The 10,734-nt window shown below is 47.2% G+C and overlaps 1 protein-coding gene across 9 annotated transcripts in view; it reads left to right on the top strand.

The window, feature by feature from the left end:
- Positions 1 to 10,734, top strand: part of LOC106592409 (dystrophin) — a 429,474-nt gene that overhangs the window by 173,042 nt on the left and 245,698 nt on the right. For all 9 annotated transcript variants that reach the window (XM_082963707.1, XM_082963700.1, XM_082963702.1 and 6 more), the window contains exon 3: positions 10,221 to 10,313. In XM_082963707.1, the coding sequence (XP_082819833.1) occupies positions 10,221 to 10,313 (93 nt within the window). The remainder of the gene's footprint in view (positions 1 to 10,220; positions 10,314 to 10,734) is intronic.

Below are 10,734 nucleotides of genomic sequence, written 5' to 3' on the forward strand. Positions count from 1 at the left end.
GACAGACAGAGAGAGTGGAAGACAGACAGAGAGAGTAGAAGACAGACAGAGAGAGTAGAAGACAGACAGAGAGAGTAGAAGACAGACAGAGAGAGTGGAAGACAGACAGAGAGAGTAGAAGACAGACAGAGAGAGTAGAAGACAGACAGAGAGAGTAGAAGACAGACAGAGAGAGTAGAAGACAGACAGAGAGAGTAGAAGACAGACAGAGAGAGTGGAAGACAGACAGAGAGAGTAGAAGACAGACAGAGAGAGTAGAAGACAGACAGAGAGAGTGGAAGACAGACAGAGAGAGTGGAAGACAGACAGAGAGAGTAGAAGACAGACAGAGAGAGTAGAAGACAGACAGAGAGAGTGGATGACAGAGAGAGTGGAAGACAGAGAGAGTGGAAGACAGAGAGAGTGGAAGACAGACAGAGAGAGTAGAAGACAGAGAGAGTAGAAGACAGAGAGAGTGGAAGACAGAGAGCCTGGAAGATAGAGAGAGTAGAAGACAGAGAGTGTGGAAGACAGAGAGAGTAGAAGATAGACAGAGAGAGTAGAAGACAGACAGAGAGAGTAGAAGACAGACAGAGAGAGTAGAAGACAGACAGAGAGAGCGGAAGACAGACAGAGAGAGCGGAAGACAGAGAGAGTGGAAGACAGAGAGAGTAGAAGACAGACAGAGAGAGTAGAAGACAGACAGAGAGAGTAGAAGACAGACAGAGAGAGTAGAAGACAGAAAGAGTAGAAGACAGAAAGAGTGGAAGACAGAGAGAGTGGAAGACAGAGAGAGTGGAAGACAGAGAGAGTGGAAGACAGACAGAGAGAGTAGAAAACAGACATAGAGAGTAGAAGACAGACAGAGAGAGTAGAAGACAGACAGAGAGAGTAGAAAACAGAGAGAGTAGAAGACAGAGAGAGTGGAAGACAGAGTGCCTGGAAGACAGAAAGAGTAGAAGACAGACAGAGAGAGTAGAAGACAGACGAGAGAGTAGAAGACAGACAGAGAGAGTAGAAGACAGACAGAGAGAGTGGAAGACAGAGAGAGTGGAAGACAGAGAGAGTAGACGACAGACAGAGAGAGTAGAAGACAGACAGAGAGAGTAGAAGACAGACAGAGAGAGTAGAAGACAGACAGAGAGAGTAGAAGACAGACAGAGAGAGTGGAAGACAGAGAGAGTGGAAGACAAAGAGAGTGGAAGACAGACAGAGAGAGTAGAAGACAGACAGAGAGAGTAGCAGACAGACAGAGAGAGTGGCAGACAGACAGAGAGAGTAGAAGACAGACAGAGAGAGTAGAAGACAGATAGAAAGAGTGGAAGACAGAGAGAGTGGAAGACAGAGAGAGTGGAAGACAGAGATAGTGGAAGACAGACAGAGAGAGTAGAAAACAGACAGAGAGAGTAGAAGACAGACAGAGAGAGTAGAAGACAGACAGAGAGAGTAGAAGACAGAGAGAGTAGAAGACAGAGAGAGTGGAAGACAGAGAGAGTGGAAGACAGAGTGCCTGGAAGACAGAGAGAGTAGAAGACAGACAGAGAGAGTAGAAGACAGACAGAGAGAGTAGAAGACAGACAGAGAGAGTAGAAGACAGACAGAGAGAGTAGAAGACAGACAGAGAGAGTGGAAGACAGAGAGAGTGGAAGACAGACAGAGAGAGTAGAAGACAGACAGAGAGAGTAGAAGACAGAGAGAGTAGAAGACAGAGAGAGTGGAAGACAGAGAGAGTGGAAGACAGAGTGCCTGGAAGACAGAGAGAGTAGAAGACAGACAGAGAGAGTAGAAGACAGACAGAGAGAGTAGAAGACAGACAGAGAGAGTGGAAGACAGAGAGAGTGGAAGACAGACAGAGAGAGTGGAAGACAGACAGAGAGAGTGGAAGACAGACAGAGAGAGTGGAAGACAGACAGAGAGAGTAGAAGACAGACAGAGAGAGTAGAAGACAGACAGAGAGAGTAGAAGACAGACAGAGAGAGTAGAAGACAGACAGAGAGAGTGGAAGACAGAGAGAGTGGAAGACAGAGAGAGTAGAAGACAGACAGAGAGAGTAGAAGACAGACAGAGAGAGTAGAAGACAGACAGAGAGAGTAGAAGACAGACAGAGAGAGTAGAAGACAGACAGAGAGAGTAGAAGACAGAGAGAGTAGAAGACAGACAGAGAGAGTAGAAGACAGACAGAGAGAGTAGAAGACAGACAGAAAGAGTGGAAGACAGAGAGAGTGGAAGACGGAGAGAGTGGAAGACAGAGATAGTGGAAGACAGACAGAGAGAGTAGAAAACAGACAGAGAGAGTAGAAGACAGACAGAGAGAGTAGAAGACAGACAGAGAGAGTAGAAGACAGACAGAGAGAGTAGAAGACAGGGAGAGTGGAAGACAGAGAGAGTGGAAGACAGAGTGCCTGGAAGACAGAGAGAGTAGAAGACAGACAGAGAGAGTAGAAGACAGACAGAGAGAGTAGAAGACAGACAGAGAGAGTAGAAGACAGACAGAGAGAGTAGAAGACAGACAGAGAGAGTAGAAGACAGACAGAGAGAGTGGAAGACAGAGAGATTGGAAGACAGACAGAGAGAGTAGAAGACAGACAGAGAGAGTAGAAGACAGACAGAGAGAGTAGAAGACAGACAGAGAGAGTAGAAGACAGACAGAGAGAGTAGAAGACAGACAGAGAGAGTAGAAGACAGACAGAGTAGAAGACAGACAGAGAGAGTGGAAGACAGAGAGAGCGGAAGACAGACAGAGAGAGCGGAAGACAGACAGAGAGAGTAGAAGACAGACATGAGAGAGTAGAAGACAGACAGAGAGAGTGGAAGACAAAGAGAGTAGAAGACAGACAGAGAGAGTAGAAGACAGACAGAGAGAGTAGAAGACAGACAGAGAGAGTGGAAGACAGACAGAGAGAGTAGAAGACAGACAGAGAGAGTAGAAGACAGACAGAGAGAGTAGAAGACAGACAGAGAGAGTGGAAGACAGACAGAGAGAGTAGAAGACAGACAGAGAGAGTAGAAGACAGACAGAGAGAGTGGAAGACAGACAGAGAGAGTGGAAGACAGACAGAGAGAGTAGAAGACAGACAGAGAGAGTAGAAGACAGACAGAGAGAGTAGAAGACAGACAGAGAGAGTGGAAGACAGAGAGAGTGGAAGACAGACAGAGAGAGTAGAAGACAGAGAGAGTGGAAGACAGAGAGCCTGGAAGACAGAGAGAGTAGAAGACAGAGAGAGTAGAAGACAGAGAGTGTGGAAGACAGAGAGAGTAGAAGACAGACAGAGAGAGTAGAAGACAGACAGAGAGAGTAGAAGACAGACAGAGAGAGTAGAAGACAGACAGAGAGAGTGGAAGACAGAGAGAGTGGAAGACAGACAGAGAGAGTAGAAGACAGACAGAGAGAGTAGAAGACAGACAGAGAGAGTAGAAGACAGACAGAGAGAGTAGAAGACAGACAGAGAGAGTAGAAGACAGACAGAGTAGAAGACAGACAGAGAGAGTGGAAGACAGAGAGAGCGGAAGACAGACAGAGAGAGTGGAAGACAGACAGAGAGAGTAGAAGACAGACAGAGAGAGTAGAAGACAGACAGAGAGAGTGGAAGACAAAGAGAGTATAAGACAGACAGAGAGAGTAGAAGACAGACAGAGAGAGTAGAAGACAGACAGAGAGAGTAGAAGACAGACAGAGAGAGTGGAAGACAGACAGAGAGAGTAGAAGACAGACAGAGAGAGTAGAAGACAGACAGAGAGAGTAGAAGACAGACAGAGAGAGTAGAAGACAGACAGAGAGAGTAGAAGACAGACAGAGAGAGTAGAAGACAGACAGAGAGAGTGGAAGACAGACAGAGAGAGTAGAAGACAGACAGAGAGAGTAGAAGACAGACAGAGAGAGTAGAAGACAGACAGAGAGAGTGGAAGACAGACAGAGAGAGTAGAAGACAGACAGAGAGAGTAGAAGACAGACAGAGAGAGTAGAAGACAGACAGAGAGAGTAGAAGACAGACAGAGAGAGTAGAAGACAGACAGAGAGAGTAGAAGACAGACAGAGTAGAAGACAGACAGAGAGAGTGGAAGACAGAGAGAGCGGAAGACAGACAGAGAGAGTGGAAGACAGACAGAGAGAGTAGAAGACAGACAGAGAGAGTAGAAGACAGACAGAGAGAGTGGAAGACAAAGAGAGTATAAGACAGACAGAGAGAGTAGAAGACAGACAGAGAGAGTAGAAGACAGACAGAGAGAGTGGAAGACAGACAGAGAGAGTAGAAGACAGACTGAGAGAGTAGAAGACAGACAGAGAGAGTAGAAGACAGACAGAGAGAGTGGAAGACAGACAGAGAGAGTAGAAGACAGACAGAGAGAGTAGAAGACAGACAGAGAGAGTGGAAGACAGACAGAGAGAGTGGAAGACAGACAGAGAGAGTAGAAGACAGACAGAGAGAGTAGAAGACAGACAGAGAGAGTGGAAGACAGAGAGAGTGGAAGACAGACAGAGAGAGTAGAAGACAGAGAGAGTGGAAGACAGAGAGCCTGGAAGACAGAGAGAGTAGAAGACAGAGAGTGTGGAAGACAGAGAGAGTAGAAGACAGACAGAGAGAGTAGAAGACAGACAGAGAGAGTAGAAGACAGACAGAGAGAGTAGAAGACAGACAGAGAGAGTGGAAGACAGAGAGAGTGGAAGACAGACAGAGAGAGTAGAAGACAGACAGAGAGAGTAGAAGACAGAGAGAGTAGAAGACAGAGAGAGTGGAAGACAGAGAGAGTGGAAGACAGACAGAGAGAGTAGCAGACAGACAGAGAGAGTAGAAGACAGACAGAGAGAGTAGAAGACAGACAGAGAGAGTGGAAGACAGACAGAGAGAGTAGAAGACAGACAGAGAGAGTGGAAGACAGACAGAGAGAGTGGAAGACAGACAGAGAGAGTAGAAGACAGACAGAGAGAGTAGAAGACAGACAGAGAGAGTAGAAGACAGAGAGAGTGGACGACAGAGAGCCTGGAAGACAGAGAGAGTAGAAGACAGACAGAGAGAGTAGAAGACAGACAGAGAGAGTAGAAGACAGACAGAGTGAGTAGAAGACAGACAGAGAGAGTGGAAGACAGACAGAGAGAGTAGAAGACAGACAGAGAGAGTAGAAGACAGACAGAGAGAGTGCAAGACAGAGAGAGTAGAAGACAGACAGAGAGAGTAGAAGACAGACAGAGAGAGTGGAAGACAGAGAGCGTGGAAGATAGAGAGAGTAGAAGACAGAGAGTGTGGAAGACAGAGAGAGTAGAAGACAGACAGATAGAGTAGAAGACAGACAGAGAGAGAGTGGAAGACAGAGAGAGAGAGAGCGGAAGATAGAGAGAGTAGAAGACAGACAGAGAGAGTAGAAGACAGACAGAGAGAGTAGAAGACAGACAGAGAGAGTAGAAGACAGACAGAGAGAGTAGAAGACAGACAGAGAGAGTGGAAGACAGAGAGAGCGGAAGACAGACAGAGAGAGCGGAAGACAGACAGAGAGAGTAGAAGACAGACAGAGAGAGTAGAAGACAGACAGAGAGAGTAGAAGACAGACAGAGAGAGTGGAAGACAGAGAGAGCGGAAGACAGACAGAGTGGAAGACAGAGAGAGCGGAAGACAGACAGAGAGAGTGGAAGACAGACAGAGAGAGTAGAAGACAGACAGAGAGAGTAGAAGACAGACAGAGAGAGTAGAAGACAGACAGAGAGAGTGGAAGACAGAGAGAGTAGAAGACAGACAGAGAGAGTAGAAGACAGACAGAGAGAGTAGAAGACAGACAGAGAGTAGAAGTCAGACAGAGAGAGTAGAAGTCAGACAGAGAGAGTGGAAGACAGAGAGAGTGGAAGACAGAGAGAGTAGAAAACAGACAGAGAGAGTAGAAGACAGACAGAGAGAGTAGAAGACAGACAGAGAGAGTGGAAGACAGACAGGGTAGAAGACAGACAGAGAGAGTGGAAGACAAAGAGAGTGGAAAACAGACAGAGAGAGAGTAGATGACAGACAGAGAGAGTGGAAGACAGACAGAGAGAGTGGAAGACAGAGAGAGTGGAAGACAGACAGAGAGAGTAGAAGACAGAGAGAGTAGAAGACAGACAGAGAGAGTGGAAGACAGACAGAGAGAGAGTAGATGACAGACAGAGAGAGTGGAAGACAGACAGAGAGAGTGGAAGACAGAGAGAGTGGAAGACAGACAGAGAGAGTAGAAGACAGAGAGAGTAGAAGACAGACAGAGAGAGTAGAAGACAGACAGAGAGAGTGGAAGACAGAGAGAGAGAGTAGAAGACAGACAGAGAGAGTAGAAGATAGAGAGAGTGGAAGACAGACAGAGACAGTAGAAGACACAGAGAGTAGAAGACAGACAGAGAGAGTGGAAGACAGACAGAGAGAGTAGAAGACAGAGATGGTGGAAGACAGACAGAGAGAGTGGAAGACAGACAGAGAGAGTAGAAGACAGACAGAGAGAGTAGAAGACAGACAGAGAGAGTAGAAGACAGAGAGAGTAGAAGACAGAGAGATTACAAGACAGACAGAGAGAGTGGAAGACAGACAGAGAGAGTAGAAGACAGAGAGAGGGGAAGACAGAGAGAGTAGAAGACAGAGAGAGAGAGTAGAAGACAGACAGAGAGAGTGGAAGACAGACAGAGAGACTAGAAGACAGAGAGAGTAGAAGACAGACAGAGAGAGTAGAAGACCGAGAGAGTAGAAGACTGAGAGAGTAGAAGACAGAGAGAGTAGTAGACAGACAGAGAGAGAGAGTGGAAGACAGAGAGAGAGAGAGAGAAGACAGAGAGAGTGGAAGACAGACAGAGAGAGTAGAAGACAGACAGAGAGAGTGGAAGACAGAGAGAGTAGAAGACAGACAGAGAGAGTGGAAGACAGAGAGAGTGGAAGACAGACAGAGAGAGTAGACGACAGACAGAGAGAGTAGACGACAGACGGAGAGAGTAGACGACAGACAGATAGAGTAGAAGACAGACAGAGAGAGTAGAAGACAGACAGAGAGAGTAGAAGACAGACAGAGAGAGCGGAAGACAGAGAGTAGAAGACAGACAGAGAGAGTAGAAGACAGACAGAGAGAGTAGAAGACAGAGAGAGTAGAAGACAGAGAGAGTAGAAGACAGAGAGAGTGGAAGACAGAGAGAGTGGAAGACAGACAGAGAGAGTAGAAGACAGACAGAGAGAGTAGAAGACAGACAGAGAGAGTAGAAGACAGACAGAGAGAGTAGAAGACAGACAGAGAGAGTAGAAGACAGACAGAGAGAGTGAGAAGACAGAGAGAGTAGAAGACAGACAGAGAGAGTGGAAGACAGACAGAGTAGAAGACAGAGAGAGTGGACAGACAGAGAGTGGAAGACAGAGAGTGGAAGACAGATAGAGTGGAAGACAGATAGAGTGGAAGACAGAGAGAGTGGAAGACAGAGAGAGTAGAAGACAGACAGAGAGAGTGGAAGACAGAGAGAGTAGAAGACAGACAGAGAGAGTAGAAGACAGAGAGAGTGGAAGACAGAGAGAGTGGAAGACAGAGAGAGTGGAAGACAGAGAGAGTAGAAGACAGACAGAGAGAGTAGAAGACAGACAGAGAGAGTAGAAGACAGACAGAGAGAGTAGAAGACAGACAGAGTAGAAGACAGAGAGTAGAAGACAGAGAGAAAACATGGTGTCCATTCTCTCCAAACCTCATTAATAGTCCCCTCCCACTCTCCCTCTTTTAGTCAGAGTTCAGATGTGGCAATAGGCTCATCTTTTCTAAGGAAATCAATTCGCCGCCCCCAAGGCATTGTGGTCTGTCTGGAGACCGAGGCCTTTATTGAGTCACTGGAAGAGGCATAGGGCGGGACACACAAACACATCCAAACACACACACACACACACACACACACACACACACACACACACACTACGCGACGGGGGGGGGGGGGGGTCAGGCTCAAAGGGGTAAAGCCAGCATGCCAACCCAAGGGCACGGCCGTGGACAGACTGCCTAGAGATAATCCTAACATAAACAAACAAACTGGAAGAGAAGGAGGGAGGGAAGTAGAAAGGTAGGGAGGGAGGGAGAGATGTGGAGTGGGAGGGACGGAGGGAGGGAGAGAGGGGGGGCAGAGGGGGAGGGAGGGAGAGGGGGCGAGGCAGAAGAGGGAGGGAGGGAGGGAGAGAGAGAGAGAGGGGGGGAGAGGCAGAGGGAGGAGGGAGGGCCCCACACTCCTGCAAAGGGGTAAAGCCAGCGTGCCAACCCAAGGGCACGGCCGTGGACAGTGGACTGGAAGAGATAATCCTAACATAAACAAACAGACTGGAAGAGAGGGAGGTAGAAAGGTAGTGCGGGAGAGATGTGGAGAGGCAGAGGAGGGAGAGAGAGGGGGAGAGGCAGAAGAGGAAGGGAGGGAGAGAGAGAGGGGGAGAGGCAGTGGAGGGAGAGAGGGGGAGAGGCAGAGGAGGGATGGAGGGAGTGAGAGAGAAGGGGAGAGGCAGAGGAGGGAGGTAGAGAGAGAGAGGGAGAGGCAGAGGGGGGAGGGAGAGAGAGGGGGAAAGGCAGAGGAGGGAGGGAGGCAGAGAGGTGGAGAGGCAGAGGGAGACAGACAGACAGACAGACAGACAGACAGACAGACAGACAGACAGACAGACAGACAGACAGACAGACAGACAGACAGACAGACAGACAGACAGACAGACAGACAGACAGACAGACAGACAGACAGACAGACAGACAGACAGACAGACAGACAGACAGACAGAGCCAGGAAGAGATCTGTGAACTGTAGAGTTGAACAGCGCTAGCCTGAAATCCACACTGAATCACTACAGATTCACTACTGTTTCAGACAGTAATATTCAGTTTGGATCTGATTCCAAACCAGAGCAGAAACATAGACTTGGCAGTTTTAGCAGACATGATAAGTACAGATGTATAATCTTAATTTGATCTCTCTTTTGTTGATGAGAATTTTACTGCACCGCAGGAAATGCAGAGGAGCTTTGTGATTGACATAAATTGACTGGAAACCTACACCAACACACGGTCATATTAACGGTATTGCACTTTTCATGTAGCCTACTTTAGGTCAGCTAACAGCCTCACCTCCATCAAGCAATATTATGGACTAAACATTCACATCCTGTTGCTGCAGGATTATTTAGCTGTGACAATACAGGTCAAATGAAAGACCCTACATCTGTAGCAGTACAGTGTAGAGAATAGGCATGGAGATGAGGGAACACTTATATTAATGAAATCACAGAATGCATCCCAAATGGCACCCTATTCCCTATATAGTGCACTACGTTTGACCAGGGCCCATGGCACTATTGTCAAAAGTAGTGCACTATATAGGGAATAGGATGCCATTTAGGAGACAGACGTACTTTACCCTCTGACAGGGAATACTTGTGAAATGAAAGATGATTTTGCGGGAAAAACATGATGTTTCTGTGTTAGTATTGGAGATATGTCTTCTCTCTGTGTTAGTATTGGAGATATGTCTTCTCTCTGTGTTAGTATTGGAGATATGTCTTCTCTCTGTGTTAGTATTGGAGATATGTCTTCTCTCTGTGTTAGTATTGGAGATATGTCTTCTCTCTGGGTTAGTATTGGAGATATGTCTCTCTGTGTTGGTATTGGAGATATGTCTTCTCTCTGTGTCAAGTATTGGAGATATGTCTTCTCTCTGTGTTAGTATTGGAGATATGTCTTCTCTCTGGGTTAGTATTGGAGATATGTCTCTGTGTCAAGTATTGGAGATATGTCTTCTCTCTGTGTTAGTATTGGAGATATGTCTTCTCTCTGTGTTAGTATTGGAGATATGTCTCTCTGTGTTAGTATTGGAGATATGTCTTCTCTCTGTGTTGGTATTGGAGATATGTCTTCTCTCTGTGTTAGTATTGGAGATATGTCTTCTCTCTGTGTTAGTATTGGAGATATGTCTTCTCTCTGTGTTAGTATTGGAGATATGTCTTCTCTCTGTGTTAGTATTGGAGATATGTCTTCTCTCTGTGTTAGTATTGGAGATATGTATTCTCTCTGTGTTGGTATTGGAGATAATTCTTCTCTCTGTGTTGGTATTGGAGATAAGTCTGTCGGAGTGTCATGATGTGTGGACCTTGCTCAAAGGCACAAGGACAGGATATTATGGTATCTAGGGTCTGAAACCAGAAAAAACAGCACATCTCCCATTTTGTCTTGCTCTGCTCAGGATTTGAACTGACAACGTTCCTGTGTAACCTGTAGTGATGTGTTGTGCCCTGTTTCCCCAGGCAGGGAAGCCCCCCATCCAGGACCTCTTCACCGACCTGTGTGATGGCCGTCGCCTGCTGGAGCTGCTGGAGGGACTGGCAGGGCACGAGCTGGTCAGTCATGTCATCATTATCCTCCTTACCTCCTAACCCCATTCATCTCCTCTCTTTCTTATCCTCCTGGCCCCATGTATCTCCCTCACCTCCTCACCACCTCACCTCCTTACCTCCTAACCCCATTCATCTCCTCTCTTTCTTATCCTCCTGGCCCCATGTATCTCCCTCACCTCCTCACCACCTCACCTCCTTACCTCCTAACCCCATTCATCTCCTCTCTTTCTTATCCTCCTGGCCCCATGTATCTCCCTCACCTCCTCACCACCTCACCTCCTTACCTCCTAACCCCATTCATCTCCTCTCTTTCTTATCCTCCTGGCCCCATGTATCTCCCTCACCTCCTCACCACCTCACCTCCTTACCTCCTAACCCCATTCATCTCCTCTCTTTCTTATCCTCCTGGCCCCACTTATCTCCT

This window comes from Salmo salar, chromosome 17 (genome assembly GCF_965601325.2).
Source record: "Salmo salar chromosome 17, fSalSal1, whole genome shotgun sequence".
Lineage (NCBI taxonomy): Eukaryota > Metazoa > Chordata > Actinopteri > Salmoniformes > Salmonidae > Salmo > Salmo salar.